General features: G+C 38.9%; 1 protein-coding gene across 3 annotated transcripts in view; it reads right to left on the bottom strand.

Annotated features, from left to right (window-relative positions):
- STIM1 (stromal interaction molecule 1) overlaps positions 1 to 18343 on the bottom strand; it is a 195510-nt gene that overhangs the window by 42287 nt on the left and 134880 nt on the right. For all 3 annotated transcript variants that reach the window (XM_007463039.1, XM_007463041.1, XM_007463040.1), the window contains exon 3: positions 12517 to 12631. In XM_007463039.1, coding sequence (XP_007463101.1) covers positions 12517 to 12631 — 115 coding nt within the window. The remainder of the gene's footprint in view (positions 1 to 12516; positions 12632 to 18343) is intronic.

Raw genomic sequence — 18343 nt, 5'->3', positions numbered from 1 at the left:
GCCAATACTACAGAGGTGAGTAAGGAATGACAGCATGAAAATATTAAGAAATTCTCAGAATATAAGAGAAGACAACCAGATTTTTACATATGTGTACATATTGATATTTTTTTCCTAATTGAGGTAATTCATTTTGAGATTACAAGTGGGTTAATGTCAATGCATTTGACTAACATCTCATAGATAAACATGAAAAAATCAGTGGCATTTTCTGTAACAATCTTTTTTAATAAATTTATTTATTTTATTTTTGACTGCATTGGGTCTTCGTTGCTGCGAGTGGGCTTTCTCTAGTTGTGGTGAGCAGGGGCTACTCTTCATTGCGGTGACTACTCTTCATTGCGTGGGCTTCTTATTGCGATGGCTTCTCTTGTCACAGAGCACGAGCTCCAGGCACGTAGGCTTCAGCAGTTGCAGCACATGGGCTCAGCAGTTGCGGCACACGGGTTCAGCAGTTGCGGCACACGGGCCCTAGAGCATGCGGGCTTCAGTAGTTGGCAGATGGGCTCTAGAGCACAGGCTCAGCAGTTGTGGCTCACGGGCTTAGTTGCTCTGCGGCATGTGGGATCTTCCCGGACCAGGGCTCGAACCCATGTGCCCTGCACTGGCAGGCGGATTCTTGACCACTGTGCCACCAGGGAAGCCCTGTAATAATTAATTTTGTCAACAACTACTGAGCTTTCAATATTTTATTGAGTTCCAAATGAGACAGCAGTTGTGATTTAAATTAAAAGCTAGTTCTATACAAATTGTTACCTGACCAATAGAAAAATCAATATTTATCTTTTCAAAATAATATATGGTTACTCTATATGATTATGCAGGAATTTACTTGTAAAATTTTTAGCAATACCTTTATTTCTCCAGGTTCCATTTAGTAATATTTACTCCACACAGAAATTTGGTGTCTTAGCATGTTTGTTTCATTATTTAAAAGAGAAATGGGGAGCCACTGAAAAGCAGAGACCTGGTCAGATATTTGTTTTAGAAAGATCTCTCTGGAACCAACTAAAGTACAAACTGCAGTAGAGTTAGACTGGGCCAAGAAGAATAGTATGAAAACATTCAAGCAAAGCAAAAGATGATTAAACTAAGACTTCTGCTTCAGGCCAAGATGAAGTAACAGGGATGGAATTCACCCTGCCTCATGAAACAACCAAAAAAAAAAAAAAAAAGACAAAACATATGAAACAATGGTTTTCAAGACACTGGACATCAGCCTACAATGGACAGTGATCTTGAGAGCTGGTAAACAAATGAGGCAAATCATACAACTGCCCCAGCTTATGGCTGTGAGAAAATTTCCAGGCCACTCTGCAGAGAGTGAAACTAAGGTTGAGAGGGCAGAAACGGAAATACACTGTTGGGAGGTTCTTATACTATATGTGACAAGAGGTACTATTATCTCTTGAAAATAGACTGTGATAAGTTAAAGATGTGCATTTTACCTCCTAAAACAACCACTAAAACAACAAAGCAAAAAGTTAAGCCAACAAAGAAGATAAACTGGAATTATAAAAAATACTCATTAATCCAAAAGAGGGTAGAAAATAAGGAAGAGTGAACGAAGAACAGATGGGAAAAACAGGAAATGAACAGCAAGATGACAGACTCAGATCTAACCATATTAATAAACATATTCAATGTAAATGGTTTAAACACCCCAATGAAAAGGCAGAGACTGTCTTATTGCAAAAAAAAAAAAAAAATCGGGCTCAACCATATGCTGTCTATAAGAAATGCACTTTACATAGAAAAGCACAAATAAGTTAAAAATAGATGGAAAAAGATACACCAAACTAACAATTCTCAAAAGAAAGCTATATTAATATCAAAGTAGATTTCAAGGCAAAGAATATTACCAGGGATAAAGAAGGTCATTTCATAATAATAAAGAGGTCAGTTCATCAAGAAGACATAATAATCCTAAATATGTATGCACTTAGTTAACAGACTTTCAAAATGAAGCAAAGACTCACAGAATTAATTGCAAGGAGAAATAGGTAAATCCACAATTACAGTTGGAAATTAAAATACTCCTCTCTCATTAATTGATAGAACAAGTAGGCAGGAAATCAGCAAAGATATAGTAGACTTGAACAACCATAAACCAACATGGCCAGACTGAATTTTATAGAACACTCTACCCAACAAATGCCAAGGGCACATGAAACATTTACCAAGATAGATCATGTTCAGGTACATTTTTTTTAAAGTCTTAAAATATTTTAAAAATATTAAATATAAAGTATGTCCTCAGACCACAATGGATTTGAAATGCAAATCAATAATAGAAAAATCTCTAAAAAAATCCCCAATATTTGGAAACTAAATAACTTGCTTCTCAATAATTCATGAATCAAAGAAGATATCAAAAAGGAAACAAAGTATTTTAAGCTGAATGAAAATAAAAACAAAACACATCATCTGGGCTTCCCTGGTGGCGCAGTGGTTGAGAGTCCGCCTGCCCATGCAGGGGACACGGGTTCGTGCCCCGGTCCGGGAGGATCCCACATGCCGCGGAGCGGCTGGGCTTGTGAGCCATGGCTGCTGAGCCTGCGCGTCCGGAGGAGAGGCCACAAGAGTGAGAGGCCCCCGGACCAAAAAAAAAAAAAAAAAAAAAAATCATCTAAGATAGTGAAGAGCCAATACTAAGCTATAAGACAGATTTCAGAGGTATGCATTTCTAGGGCAAAAATAATCCCTCAAGTTGGAACACATTAAGGGATGCTAAGTTATTAAAGACTGTATCAGGCCCCCCAAAAAGGTGAAAATAAGCATTTACCATCAGTTGCGTTTTCATTTTAGATATTTTCACTCTGTCTATGCTATGAATAAATCAGTTGGAAAAAAGCAAAAAACTACAGCACACTAGAATTTGTGAAATGCTGCTAAAGCAGGACCTAGAGGAAATTTATAGCACTAAACGCCTATATTAGAAAAAAAAGAAAGGTCTTGAATCAATATCCTTAGCTTCCACCTTAACAAACTAGAAAAAAAGAGCAAATTAAACCCTAAGTAATCAGAGGAAATAAAGTTCAAAGTAAAAGTCAATGAAATAAACAACAATAGAGAAATCCTTGAAACAAAATACTGATTCTTTGAGAAGATCAATAAAATTAATAAAATCTAACAAGATCAGTAAAAAAAAAGAGAGAAGACACAAATTACCAACATCAGGAATGATACATCATTACAGATTTAAGGCATATTATGAGAATAATAAGGGAATATTATGAGCAAATGTATGCCAGTAAATTTGACAACTTAATGTAATGGACAAATTCCTTGAAGACACAAACTACAAAAGCTCACTAGAGAAGAAGTAAATAACCTATACCTATTAAAGAAATTGATACTGTAGAAAAAAAAAACAAAACAAAACCCGTCCCACAAGGAAAGCACCAGGCTCAAATGGCTTTACTGGTGAATTCTCCCAAATATTCAAGGAAAAATATAACAATTCTGTATGAAGTCTTCTGAAAAAATTGACGAGGAATAATTCCCAATGCATTCTATGAGGCCAGCATTATCCTGATACCAAAAACAAAGATATTTCAAGAAAAGAAAATGACAAACCAATATCCTTCACTAACAAAGGTGCACAAGTTTGAAACAAAGTTTTAGCAAATAGGAAATATAGAAAACAAACTAGTGGTTACCAAATGGAAGAGGGAAGGGGAGGACGGGGAAAATTAGGGATGTGGGATTAAGAGATACAAACTACTATGTATAAAATAGATAAGCCACAAGGATATATTGTATAGCTCAGGGAACCATAGCCATTACCTTGTAATAACTTTTAATGGAGTACAATCTGTAAAAAACACTAAATCACCATGCTGTACACCTGAAACTAATATAATACTGTAAATCAACTATACTTCCATTTAAACATTTTAATAGAAAAATTAAAAATAAAATTTTTAAAAAGTAAAATCCAACTATATATTAAGAAGATGACCAAGTGGGGTTTATCCCAAGAATGCAGTTAGTTTAACATGGAAAAATCAGTCAATATAATTTATCATATTAGCAAACAAAAATAGAACAACCAGGCAATCATCTCAAAAGACACAGAAAACTCATTTGATAAAATCCAACATGCAGTTCTGATCAAAGCTCTCAGAAAACTAGGAATAGAAGGTAGCTTCCTTGATGTAACAAAGGCCTTTTACAAAAACAAACAGACAAACAAACCAAAAAACCCACAGTGAATGTTATATTTAATGGTGAAAGACTGAATGCTTTCCCTTTAATATCAGAAACAAGACGAAAATGTCTGCTCTTACCACTTCTCTTCAACACTGTACTGGTGATACTAACTAGGACAATCAAATAAGAAAAAGATTTTTTAAAGGCATCCAGGTTGGAAAAGAAAAAGTTAAACTTTCTTTACCAGCAGACATGATTGTCTAATTTGAAAATCTGATGGTATCCTACTGATAAGTGAGATTAGCAACGTTGCAGAATACAAGATCAATATATAAAATCAATTATATTTCTATATAGAGAAACAATCAGGAATTAAATTTTTAATACCATTTAATAGTAAAATTTATGTTATGTATATTTTACCACAATTTAAAAAATACTATTTACAATAGGAACAAAACCTATGAAATGCTTAGAAACAAATATGACAAAATATATGAAAGACCTGTATCCTGAAAACTACAAAACATTGCTGAAAGTGTTATCTCCTGAATAAATGGAGAGATATACTTTGTCCATAGGTCAGAAAACTAAATATTGTTAAGATGTCAGCTCTCTCAAACTAATCTATAGATCTGATGCAATCTCAGTCAAAATCCCAGTAGAGTTTTTTGTAGAAATTGACAAGCTGGTTCAAGGACAAACAGCCAAAACAACTTTGAAAAAGAAAAACAAAGTTGGAGGGCTAATACTATCTGACTGAAAGAATTACTATAAGGCTATTGTAATCAAAATAGCATGGCACTGACAAAAAGACAGACAAATAGATCAGTAGGTCAGAATAGAGAGTTCATAAATAAACCCATGTTTATATGGACAACTGATTTTTGACAAAAGGTGTAAGGCAATGCAGTGGAGAAAGGATAGAATTTTCAACAAATGATTCTAGAACAACTGGGACATCCACAAGCACAAAAAAGAACTAAAATCCATACTTAACACCATATACAAAAATTAATACAAAACAGATCATAGGCCTAAATGTAAAACCTAAAACTATAAAACTTCTAGAAGGAAAGTTAGGAGAAAATGTTTGTGTAAGCTTGGGTTAGGCAAAGATTCCTTATACATGATACCAAAAGCATGATCCATAAAAGAACAAATTGATAAACTGGACTTCAGAAAAATTAAAACTTTCTGTTCTTTAGAAGACACTGTAAAGAGGATGATAAGCCACAGACTGAGAGAAAATCTTTGCAAAGCATACATCTCATAAAGGGTTTATATCCAGAATATATAAAGGACTCTAAAAACTCAACAATAAGAAAACAAACAACCCAATTTTTAAAAAGACATAAGATTTGGACAGATAATCCACCATAAAAGATATATGAATGGCAATTAAAGCACATGAAAAGATGCCCAACATCATTAGTCATCAGGTAAATGCAAAATAAAACCACTATGTAATAACACTACACTATTAGAATAGCTAAAATTTAAAAGACTGACCGTACCAAGTGCTGGTAAGGATGTGCAAGCACTGAAAGTCATACACTGCTGCTGGGAATGTAAAATGATACAACTACTTGGAAGACAGTCCAACAGTTTTTTTTAAATATATACCTACCATGTGATCTAGCCATTCCATTACCAGATATCTACCTAAGAGAAAAGAAAATATGTGCCCATAGAAAGACTTGTACATGAATGTTCATAGAAGCTTTATTTGTAATAACCAAAAACTGGAAATAAATGTCTCAAATGTCTATCAGCAGGTGATGGATAAACAAACTGGTATATTTAGACAATGGACTACTACTCAGCAATAAAAATAAATAAAATATTTATATATGCAACAATATGAATAAATCTCAAAATAATTATGCTAAGTGAAAGAAGCTAATTTTTTAAGTGTATATTATATGATTCCATGTATATAAAATTCTATAAAATGCAAACATGCCTATAGCAGCTGAAAGATCAGTAGTTGTCTGAGAGGTAGGAGGGGAGAGATCACAAAAGGCTGTGAGAAAAACTGTAGGGGTGATGAATATATTCACTATCTTGATTGTGGTGATGGTTTCACAGTTGTATACATGTGTCAGAACTTTGAAAATTGTACATTTTAAATATTTATACCTTATTTTATTGTCAATTACAACTCAATAAATCTCTTTCAAAAGAGGAAGTTGAGCTAAAACAGTATCATAGGAGATGCACATAAAATATATTAAAGAGGTAGAATCCTCAGGACTTGGGAACAGAAATAGGTAAGAGATGCTCAGTTTCCTTTATTAAATGTGGATACAAGTAAGACATTTTACCCTCAAATAGCTATGTAATATAAATAGAAAATGACTGTGATAAGTTCATTTTCTTCAGATAACAAAAAACAACCAGCGTTGATGTAATGATTTAACACATCATGGTTATTTTATATTTATACCTGAAAGAATGTAAGAGAAAGAAAAAGCCAGTTGTACATTTTCCACCCAAAATATAGCAACAAACAACTATGGTTGAGGAATTTAACTAAATGACTTGAAGTTTCACTTAGCAAAGTAATTTTTAAATAGCTAAAAGAACAGAACAAATAGATCTCTCGTTAGGTTTATATAAAAGCAAAAAGGGGACGCCAACTCTTTTATATTGATCTGACTTTTGAAATGGTTTATACAAAAGTCCAATGCCACCAGGCTCCCTGTGTTATGTCAACAGACAGCCCAGTTCTGCTGAATTTTCTCCCTAAATCCCTCCTGGTTCTCCAGTACTGCTCTACTGCTCCTACAAAAAATCCTGTCCTACAAACGAACAGACTGAATACGAGATCTGTCAGCTTATTTTCTTATTTCCAAAAGCCTAGTAGAAAACAAACATCTTCTTGGGACTTCCCTGGTGGTGCAGTGGTTAAGAACCTGCCTGCCAATGCAGGGGACATGCGTTCGATCCCTGGTCTGGGAAGATCCCACATGCCACGGAGCAACTAAGCCTGTGTGCCACAAGCACTGAGCCCGTGTGCCTAGAGCCCATGCCCCACAACAAGAGAAGCCACTGCAATGAGAAGCCTGCACACCGCAATGAACAGCAGCCCCTGCTCACCACAAGAGAAAGCCCGTGTGCAGCAACAAAAACCCAATGCAGGGCTTCCCTCGTGGCGCAGTGGTTGGGAGTCCACCTGCCAATGCGGGGAAAGCGGGTTCGTGCCCCAGTCCGGGAAGATCCCACATGCCGCGGAGCGGTTGGGCCCATGAGCCATGGCCGCTGAGCCTGCATGTCCGGAGCCTGTGCTCTGCAGTGGGAGAGGCCACAACAGTGAGAGGCCCGCATACCGCAAGAAAAAAAAAAAAAACCAAAGACCCAATGCAGCCAAAAATAAATAAATAAATTTATTTTTTACAAAAACATCTTCTCAAGACAAAGTTCAGAGTGACACTAGAATACCAGGTTATTTTGCTTTTAGCTGGAATCATACTCTTTAGTTAGAATCAAAATGGATGGTTAAGGTGCCTTTGATCCATAAAAATGGGTAAAGAAATTATTAAGAAATATGCTTTGTTTGGCAGACAACATCTTTTTAAATCTCATGTCCACAAAAAGGGAGAAGAAACAGTAACACTGCAGTTTGTTTAGAAGAATGGAAGCCATGCTTTAGAAGGGAATCCTCTTAGGTCAATGCCTCCCACCACCCCTCACTACAAAGGGCATAGTTACTGTTTCCATTGGCTCAAACATACAAACAACAATTCTACTGCTCAAAGATTCTACAGAATTCACCTGGCATCTCTTCTGTTAAAGAACTGCTACTCTCCCTACCTCAAGGATCTTAGAGAGCTTGGAATTTGCAGCACCCTCCAACTCTTGCCACACACACATACTCTCTTCTCTCACTATTACTACCCTACATAAGTCTGTGATCCAAACTATGCCAATCTGATTCTCCCTCCACTGTATCTGACTCTTGAGCAAAGACACTTAGAGATGAAGAATGAATGTAGCTGAGACATATGAGAGTTACTAATTAGAAGAGGCCAATCCCCTAGTCCCTGCTGCTGGGATCCCTGGAGTTGCCCTTGTTCTCAACTCTTCCTCAGCTCTACTAGTTCAGCTCTTCCTTACTTAATGACTTAATTTTGTATAATAAAGAATTTGGCTGGTTTTTATCTTTAGGTCAATTTCCCTGATTATAGGAGTATCTTTGTTATTCATGGTGGGCCCTTGGGTCACACTTGAGTTCACGCTAATGAGATGACTCTGGATGGGGGCTGGTCACCAGAAAGATCAACCATGTGACTAGAGGACTGGGGCTTTGAGCCAGGTGGTATCAGCCCAGCCTTTGGGGAGGAATAGAAGGCTGGTGACTGAGTTCAATCATGTGGTCAATCAATCATGCCTAAGTTATAGGAAACCCCAATAAAAACTCTGGACAATGAGGCTTGGTTGAACTTCACGGTTGCATTGATGACTGATGTGCCAGGAGGGCAATATGTCCTGATTCCATGGGGAGAGGACACAGAAGCTCCACATTCAGGACCCTACAAGACTTTTCCATATGGGTGTCTTCTTTTCGCTGGTCCTAATTTTTATCCTTTATAATGAAATTGTAGTCATAAGCATAGCACTTTCCTGAATCCTGAGAGTTATTTAGTAAATTATTAAACCTGAGGGGATTGTGGGAACCCCTGATTTTGTAGCCAGTTGGTCAGAGCACAGGTGGTCTAGGAACACCCAGAGCTTATGGCTAGTTTGGTGTCTGAAGTGACAGTATTCTTGTTAGGTATTGTGCCCTTTTCTTATGAAGTCTGCACTAACCCTGGATGGTTAGTGACAAAATTGCATTACATTATTTGACTTAATCACTCTCTTTCTGCTTCATCTTCCTCATCTGTAAATGGAGACAATCGTAATATTTAAACTTCATAAGGTTTTTGTAAGAAATAAGAGTTAATATTTGTAAAGCACTCAGAACACTGCCTAGCACATATTAAATACGACGTAAACATTAGAGTAGTTTTGTAGTTGTTGTTGTTGTTTTTATTATTAAAGTCCAGAGCTGGCTAATGTAGAGATTATCAGGCTTTTCTGCTTAAATCTAAATAACACAGAGAAAAGACTGGCCCCCACATTAGACAGAAAGTGTTAACAACATTAATCACATAGACGGTACTGGCATTAGTCAGCTAATGTTCTGAATACAAATGACCACTGCTGATATCTACATCATCTAGAAAAACTCAGGCCAGCCAGTTTGAGCCAGTGACAGAATAGTACATGCTTTTTGTAGCTCTGGAAATCATAACTCCAGAGAGATTAGGGGCCTTACTTGGAATAATGAAACAAACTGTTGGGAGAAATAGTACACAGAAGATTCTCACTTTTAGTTTGTCAAACCATCAGGCATGACACATGGTGAGCAAATCTTAAAATGGTACATATATATCACTTCTAGCTTAGCTATGAGCTACATCACTGTGCATTGAAATGTTTTTCTCTGCTCGTCAGTAACAGGTACCAACTCTGCAAAACTCACTCCATTGTCTTCCATCTTCCTGTCATTTAGAACATGCTTGGAAGTGTTCCGATTAGTTGCTGAGTCCAGAAATAAAGTTCTTACCAGAAAATTGTCTTGAGCTGTTTTCCAATACTATGATTTAATCCCTCTGTTTCTGCCCTCTCTTGGTCACTTTCCCTTCCCAGCTACTTCTCTTTGGCTTTCAGAGAAGGCCAGGAATGCTCTCCCTGCCATCTTTCATTCTAAGTTCCTACTTTTGACACCCACTCTTAAAACCCAGGCGCCATGGCCTCAAGTTATTACAGAAAAAGAAGAAAACTAAAATTAAATGGTACTGTTAGAAGATTTTTCCTGGCAGTGCTGGTATCATTCCAAAGATCATTTCTGTGCTTGATCTCTCATCAGTAGACAGCCTGAGTTGCTCAGGAGCTTATTAAACAAAAGCCCCCACAAGGATAACAATTTCCAGAAAGCTATCTATATAGCTAAATTATGCTTCTTCTAAATTGATAAAAAAAAAAACAGAGTTAACAAGCATCAGCCTGTCCATCCTACAAACAGGATTAGAATCCAGGTCTTCCTGGGACTTCACTGGTGGTCCACTGATTAGGACTCCATGTTCCCAGTGCAGGGGGTACAGGCTCAATCCCTGGTCAGAGAACTAGATCCCATATGCCGCAACTAAAAGATCCCATATGCCTCAACTAAAGAGCCCACATGCCACAGTGAAGATCCCACAAGTGGCAACAAAGATCTCACATACCACAACTAAGACCCAGAGCAGCCAAATAAATAAATTAAATATTTTTTTAAAAAATCCAGGTCTTTCTTCCTGTTTAAATCTAATGTTCTCCATCTATATTATAGATGATCCCTTCCAGAACTGAAATTCCATAATCCTAGGTAAGAATTTTCTTTTTTAATATATTTATTTTTGGCTGCACTGGGTCTTCATTCCTGCACGCAGGCTTTCTCTAGTTGTGGCAAGTAGGGGCTACTCTTCCTTGCAGTGTTCAGGCTTCTCACTGTGGTGGCTTCTCTTGCTGTGTAGCACGGGCTCTAGGCACATGGGTTTCAGTAGTTGTGGCACGCAGGCTCAGTAGTTGTGGCGCACAGGTTTAATTGCTCTGCAGCATGTGGGATCTTCCCGGACCAGGGCTCGAACCTGTGTCCCCTGCACTGGCAGGCAGATTCTTAACCACTATGCCACCAAGGAAGCCCCCTAGGTAAGAATTTAAACAAAAATAGAAACTGCCTCATTCCTACCAAAACTGGTCTTCTCTACAACCAGACCAGTGCTTTCAACCAAGGTGGTATGGAAAAGCACTGGCCTAGAGAGCAGAAGGTCCAGGTCTAAGTCCTGGCTCCACTATTTACTAAATACAATGAACAAGTAACTTTATAAATTTAGGCCTGAGGGAGGAGATATGGGGATATATGTATATGTATAGCTGATTCACTTTGTTATAAAGCAGAAACTAACACATCATTGTAAAGTAATTATACTCCAATAAAGATGTTAAAAAAATTTTTTAATTAAATAAATAAATAAATAAATAAATTTAGGCCTAATGTTCCTCATCTGAAAAACCAGGAATGCTAGTGGTCACTTATTTTTAACTCTTCTTAGCATCAAGACATACCCATTCTTATTAGTATCAAAGGAAGCTCTAGCCATAGACACAAATGGAAAGGAGGCTAAGGCACTGTTTTTTCCTTCCCTGTCAAGCCTCATACAATTAGACATGCTCTTTCACTCAGAATTCTGAAGCAAATGCTCTAGGAGAAAAAAAAAAAAAAAAGGGTAATCATGGTTTAGCAGTATTACACATGAAAAAGATCTAAAGAGCTACTAAAGTTTTTTTCGTTTTTTTTGTTTGTTTGTTTGTTTTTTGCGGTACGTGGCCCTCTCACTGTTGTGGCCTCTCCCGTTGCGGAGCACAGGCTCCGGACCCGCAGGCTCAGTGGCCGTGGCTTACAGGCCCAGCCGCTCTGCGGCATGTGGGATCTTCCTGGACCGGGCACGAACCCGTGTCCCCTGCATCGGCAGGGGGACTCTCAACCACTGTGCCACCAGGGAAGCCCTAAAGTTTTAATTTAATAAGTTCAACATGAGTCAGCAGAGTGATTTGACTGCTGAAGGTACCAGTATCTAATCAGACTGCATTAACAGACACACAGGGTCCAGAACTGAGAAGTGGATGGTCCTGCTTGGCTCTGTGCTGATCAAACCACACCTGGGGGTCTGCGTCCAACTGTAGGAGCCATGATCTAAGAAAGACATTAACAAAAGTGTCCATATGCAGGAGACCAAGATGAAGAGGAGGCTGGAAAAAAATGTTTTCTTCAAAGAACTAGGGCTATTTAACCTGGAAGAGAAGACTCGGGAGAGAGTTCAACTGTACTTCGACCCAACCTTTGAACCATCTAGGACTCAGCAGAGCCAGGACCAAGTGGGGAGCTTCAGAAGAAAGGGGCTGCCTCAAAAGGCCAGCAAGCTCCCTGTCTCTGGAGATGAAGCAGCCAAAGCTGTGAGATTCCTTTGGGGGATGGGGGGAGCTGGTAAGGAGAGGTGTAGGGATAGGATAGGATTCGATAAGAATTCTAATGAGAACAACTCCAACTCTGTTTGGAGCATCTTCCCCCGTTCTCAGCACAGTGACTCTCTTCAGTCTTATTCAGTCTCTATACAGTCTCTATTCAGTGACTGTACGTAGAACCATTTCAGTAATTTGCTCTTTACTAAGCATTTTATACTCATGTCCTTTAAAGGCCAAATTGCTACCCATCTTCTTCTCTCTTCTCTAAACCTTCCGGCAACTAGGATTGACAACCAAGCTGCCTATTACCTTCTGAAGACTTCCATGCCTTCCACAAGTCCTCTACGCTGATGAGCTTATCCTCACCATGGAAGGTGCTGTGTTTCACCGTTGGGTCGTGGTAATTGAGGTCTTCCCTCAGGAACTGCAAGGGAAAGCACATAAGTCACAAGAGATACCTGGGAGCCAGCCTACTAAGATCTCCTCACAGGTCACCTAGCTACCCACAGCACATCCCACCTGCCGGATGTACAAGTGTATCACATCATCCATGTATCCTTCCATGTGAATATGTCCTACTTACTAACTAGACTGCCTTTTCTTCTTTGTCATATGTTTCGCTTGAGAAAAAAATAAACGTGAATAAGAAATTCCTTCCTCATATTTTTTTAATTATGGAAAAGGAAGAATTAACAACTTTTGAGCACTCATTTACACACTAAGCAACATTCCAAGAGCTTATATTTTCTCATCTAACCTTCACAACTAATGAATTATCACACCTATTTTACAAATGAGAACAGTAATAGTCTTTAGTTATTTATTTATTTAGGCTGCGTTGTTGGGTCTTCGCTGCTGCTCGCAGGCTTTTCTCTAGTTGCGGCGAGCGGGGGCTACTCTTCGTTGTGGTGCCCAGTCTTCTTATTGCAGTGGCTTCCCTTGTTGTGGAGCACGGGCTCTAGGCATGCGGGCTTCAGTAGTTGCAGCACACAGGCTCAGTAGTTGTGGCTCGTGGGCTCTAGAGCAAGGCTCAGTAGTTGTGGCGCATGGGTTTAGTTGCTCTGCAGCTGTGGGATCTTCCCGGACCAGGGCTCGAACCCGTGTCCCCTGAATTGGCAGGCAGATGCTTAACCACTGCACCACCAGGGAAGTCCAAAAATAGTAATAGTCTTAAAGAACACAGTTTGCCCCAAATTCTCAAAACATTAAGTTTAAAGAGATTAAATTACTTGCTGTGATGATTTTAAAATATGTCCACAATTCTTTGACAATCCTTCCATAAAAGTTGAATTCTTCTGCCCTTGAATATAGGCTGACATTAATGACTCATCTTCTAACAGACAGAATGTGGCAGCAATGATGTCAAATGACTTCCCAGACTAGGTTAGAAAAGGCAGTATAGATTCCACCTGGCTCACTCCCTTTGGGGACACATGCCTTGGGAGCTCTGAGCCACCATGTAAGAAGCCTGGCTACTCTGAAGCTATCATTCTGGAGAGATAACGTGTAAAGACTATTTAGAGCTAGGAATGTCTGAGCAGCACAAGCTGTCTGAGTCTTCCAGCCCAGGAGTCAGACATGTGAGTGACCGAGACTTCAGGTGATTCTAGCCCCTAGATTTTGAGTTACTTCACCTGATGCCAAGTGGGCACACAGGAGCTGTCCCTGATAAGCCAAGCCAAGATTGCAGAAACATGATAAAATAAATGTTTTTGTTGTTTGGAGCCACTAAGTTTGGGGGAAGTTTGTTATGCAGCATTAGATAACTGAAACACCTGCCCAAGGTTACAGCTGATAAGTGATAGAGTTAGTATTCCAACCCAATCTGTCTTTATAGTCTAAACTTTTCCCCTGTACCGCATATGCTGTCCTTTAGTTATGTGGATTTTTTTCACACTATACTTTTATAAGAAAAAAGAAAAGCAAAAGAAATCAAAGCTTTTAGAAATTTAACTGGTAATTAATTTCACAGATACTCATTCAGCCCAATCCTTAACCACATTAGTATGTATAAGATTGAACAGTGATCACTGCTTTCCACAGAGCCACAAACATCAAAGAAATACGCAACTCTGATCACTACTCTCACAAGAACACATTTTAGTAGAATTTTCAGGAAATGTCTCTTATCCACCTTTCATTATCCCCAGGGTCCAAGAAAGGAAAGGGTCTGACCCAGAGTAATGTCAGTAAATGTTGTTGACTAAACGAACAGATGATTGACAGAATGGTCCCAGATTCCTTAAACCCATAATCGAGGGATGATTTTCTCCCCTGGGTTTTTCAGATATAAGACGTCTGGGCTTAAAGACTCAGGAGAGAAGTTTGAAGAGAGACCACACTGGATTACTCTCAACCTAGTAAGGGTATAGGCTGCTGAGCACAAGGAACTTGACAATGTCCACAACTATAACGTAGCACTGTCCAATACAACTTTCTGCAATAATGGAAAGCTTCAATATCTGTCCTGTCCAAACAACTGTCACTAGGCACAGGCAGCTATTGAGCACTCATAATGTGGCTAGTATGACTAAAGAACTGAAATTTTTTTTAATTAATTTACATTTAAGTTTAAATGGCTACATGTGGCTAATAGCTACATACTGGAGTACAGCTCTAGTGCAGTCTACTACCTGGGGTATAGGTACGGCCTAGCTACATTCCCATGGACGCTAGAATCCTGAAGGGAAGTCAAGACCTCCGGCGAGATGAGGAGTGAAGAGCAGTGCCTAAGTTTAACAGTTCTCTATGTCCTCCGCCCACAACTAAACTCAGGTTCCTTCTGACACGTGTGGGTTAGGTTCTCCAGCTCCCCAACGTCTCATCTGAAATTGGCAAGAGAATCTACATTTTAATAAGAATTAGGTAAGTGACATGGTGAAGGGCCCAGAGCAAGGAGATTTTGTCAATTCTTAGAAAGGTAAACTGACTGAAGTATTTAACATGTTTGGATTTTTTAATAGTCAGCCCTTTAGACCGCCTAACATCCAATGTATTGTATGCTATAAATTGTGGCTCTTAACACTTTTTCCCAAATTGCTACCCAGTATCCCAACTCCATTTATTAAATTATCTGTCTTTCCACAGAAGCAACCTAAATGTCCATTGACAGATGAATGGATAAAGAAGATGTGGTATATATACACAATGGAATATTACTCAGCCATAAAAAAGAATGAAATAATGCCATTTGCAGCAATGGATGGACCTAGAGATTCTCATACTAAGCGAAGTAAGTCAGAAAGAGAAAGACAAATATCATATGATATCACCTATATGTAGAATCTAAAAAACTGATACAAACAAACTTATTTACAAAACAGAAACAGACTCACAGACATAGAAAACAAACTTACGGTTACCAAAGGAGAAATGGGGGTGTGGGGATTAGGAGTTTGGGATTAGCAGATACAAACTACTATATATAAAATAGATAAAGAACAAGGTCCAATTGTATAGCACAGGGAACTATATTCAAAACCTTGTAATAGGGCTTCCCTGGTGGCGCAGTGGTTGAGAGTCCGCCTGCTGATGCAGGGGACATGGGTTCATGCCCCGGTCTGGGAAGATCCCACATGCCACAGAGTGGCTGGGCCCATGAGCCATGGCCACTGAGCCTGCACGTCCGGAGCCTGTGCTCCGCAACGGGAGAGGCCACAAAACAACAACAACAACAACAAAAAAAAAAACCTTGTAATAACCTATAATGGAAAAGAATATGAAAAAAAAATATATATATATATATACATATATATACACACACACACACACACACATATATACACATACATATATCAATACATAAAAAGCTGAATCACTTTGCTGTACACCAGAAACTAGCACAACATTGTAAATCAACTATAATTCAAATAAAATAAACAAATAAATGCCTTAGACCTTAAAAAAAATTATCTCTTTTATTCCCTTTTTGGAAAAATGTTATTTAATAAGAAGTAATTATAAAGTAATAACAACTACATATAGTTGGGTATATTTCTAGCCTCTCCATTCTTTTGCACTAAACAATATTTTTGTGCTAGCACTTGACTATTTTATTATAATTTTTATTTTAATTTTATTTTATTTTATGCTTTTAAAATTTTTCTAATGTCTTGACCCCCTCTTTCCATGGCTCTTTTATTTCAGAACATTTCTTGTCAATCTCAGTTACTTATTTTTCAAAATGAATTTTAAAACAATTTTGTTAATTTTATTGAGAGTCTGATTACTCTCACTGGGGACCTAAGTGATGAGATCACTGGACCTTAAACACCAGACCCTAGGACATATCAGGGAAGACACAGGCACAAGCAGTCTGAGACAGTCAGTCTGGAGGTAGAAATAAATTCATTCATTTATTCAACAAATGTAAGATTTCTATGTTCCGGGCACTAGAAATGAAGTAAATAGTAAACAAAACAGACAAAAATCTTTGTCCTCATTGAGCTAACATCCAATTTGGGTGAGAGAGACAATAATTTGTATAAAGCAGGGAAGGTCAAGAGGGAAGGCCAAGAGTTGTGGTATTAGTGATTTATCATCTTCATTAGAGGTGTCAAGGAAAGTCTCATTAAGAAAGTGGCTCTCAGGCTTCCCTGGTGGCGCAGTGGTTGACAATCCGCCTGCCGAGGCTGAGGACATGGGTTCGTGCCCCGGTCCAGGAAGATCCCACATGCCGTGGAGCGGCTGGACCCGTGAGCCATGGCCGCTGAGCCTGCGTGTCCGGAGCCTGTGCTCCACAACGGGAGAGGCCACAGCAGTGAGAGACCCGCGTACCGCCAAAAAAAAAAGAAAAGAAAGTGACTTTTAAGCAAATATCTGAAGGAGATGTTGGAGAAAGGCAAACAGGATAATTGGAAGAGTATCCCAAGAACAGAAAATGGCAAATGCAAAGGCCCTGAGCCAAGAACAAGTATGTTCAAGGAATAGCAAGGATGTCAGTGTGGCCAAAGAGAAACAAGTGAGGTGGTAACTAGTAGGAGATGAACTCAGGGAAGCAACAGGGGTACAGATCATAAAGGCCTCTGTAGGTCATCATAAGGACTTTGACTTTTACTCTGAGATGGAAGCTGTTGGAGGAATTTGAAGAGATATGCGACACGATCGCATTTACATCTTTAAAAGCATTTCTCTGAATGCTGTGTTGAGAAGCAGACTATAGGAGGACAAGGGCAGATGCGGGGAAACCAGGTGGCAATTGCAATAATCAAGATGTGAGCTAATGGTGGCTTGAAACAAAGTAGTAATATGTGGATATAATGAGAAGCTGTCAGGTTTTGCATAAACTTCACAGAGATCAAATTTCTAATTTTTTAAGTTTTGATTCATCAGGGGTCCTTTAAGGTATACCCTACTTTAGTCCTCCTAGACTCTAACCCAGACCCTCTTAATCTAAGACTAGAGAAACACTTGTCATATGCAGGCCTTAGGAGCAGAAATGCCAAAATCTCCAAGGAAGAGGATTTTCTACCATTATCAGCTAACTCCAGGAAACCATGTGATGAGATATACCAGCTACTTTTAGGGAGCCAACAAGAAATAGACTGCTTTTTATAGCCAGGTCTGGTCATTGAGGTGTATGGAGAGCAGAGAAGCTCATGGGAAGAAAGTGCAAGGAGTATCTGCACAGGGGCTCACATCAGGCTCTGCTGGTGCCACAAAGCATGCAAGCAAAGAGTAAGGTCAGAAAACAAGGCCAGCAAGAAGGTGGTGCCAAATGAGGAGTGTGGGCTGACAGAAGCTATACCTGAAGGAAGGGCCAGATGCTGGGTGGAACCTCTTTAGAGAACAAGAAAATGTGGCTGCAACAATCAGGCTTTCTTTCTTTTTTTTTTTTAACGTCTTTATTGGAGTATAATTGCTTCACAATGGTGTGTTAGTTTCTGCTGTATAAAAAAGTGAATCAGCTATACATATACATATATCCTGTCTCCCTCCCACCCTCCCTATCCCACCCCTCTAGGTGGTCACAAAGTACCGAGCTGAGGGTTTAAGGGGAGGAAAGGCGGTGTACTGTAAATATAAAGAGTTCAGAACCTTTAGAAACAGACCACTTCCTATATGACTTTTGGGCAAGCTACTTAGCAACTCTGAGCCTGTATTCCCCTCAAAATGAGGGCTAATTATCCCTCTCATT

The sequence above is a fragment of the Lipotes vexillifer genome, unplaced genomic scaffold (assembly GCF_000442215.2).
Source record: "Lipotes vexillifer unplaced genomic scaffold, Lipotes_vexillifer_v1.1 scaffold557, whole genome shotgun sequence".
NCBI lineage: Eukaryota > Metazoa > Chordata > Mammalia > Artiodactyla > Lipotidae > Lipotes > Lipotes vexillifer.
This window is presented reverse-complemented; position numbering and strand designations above follow the sequence as displayed.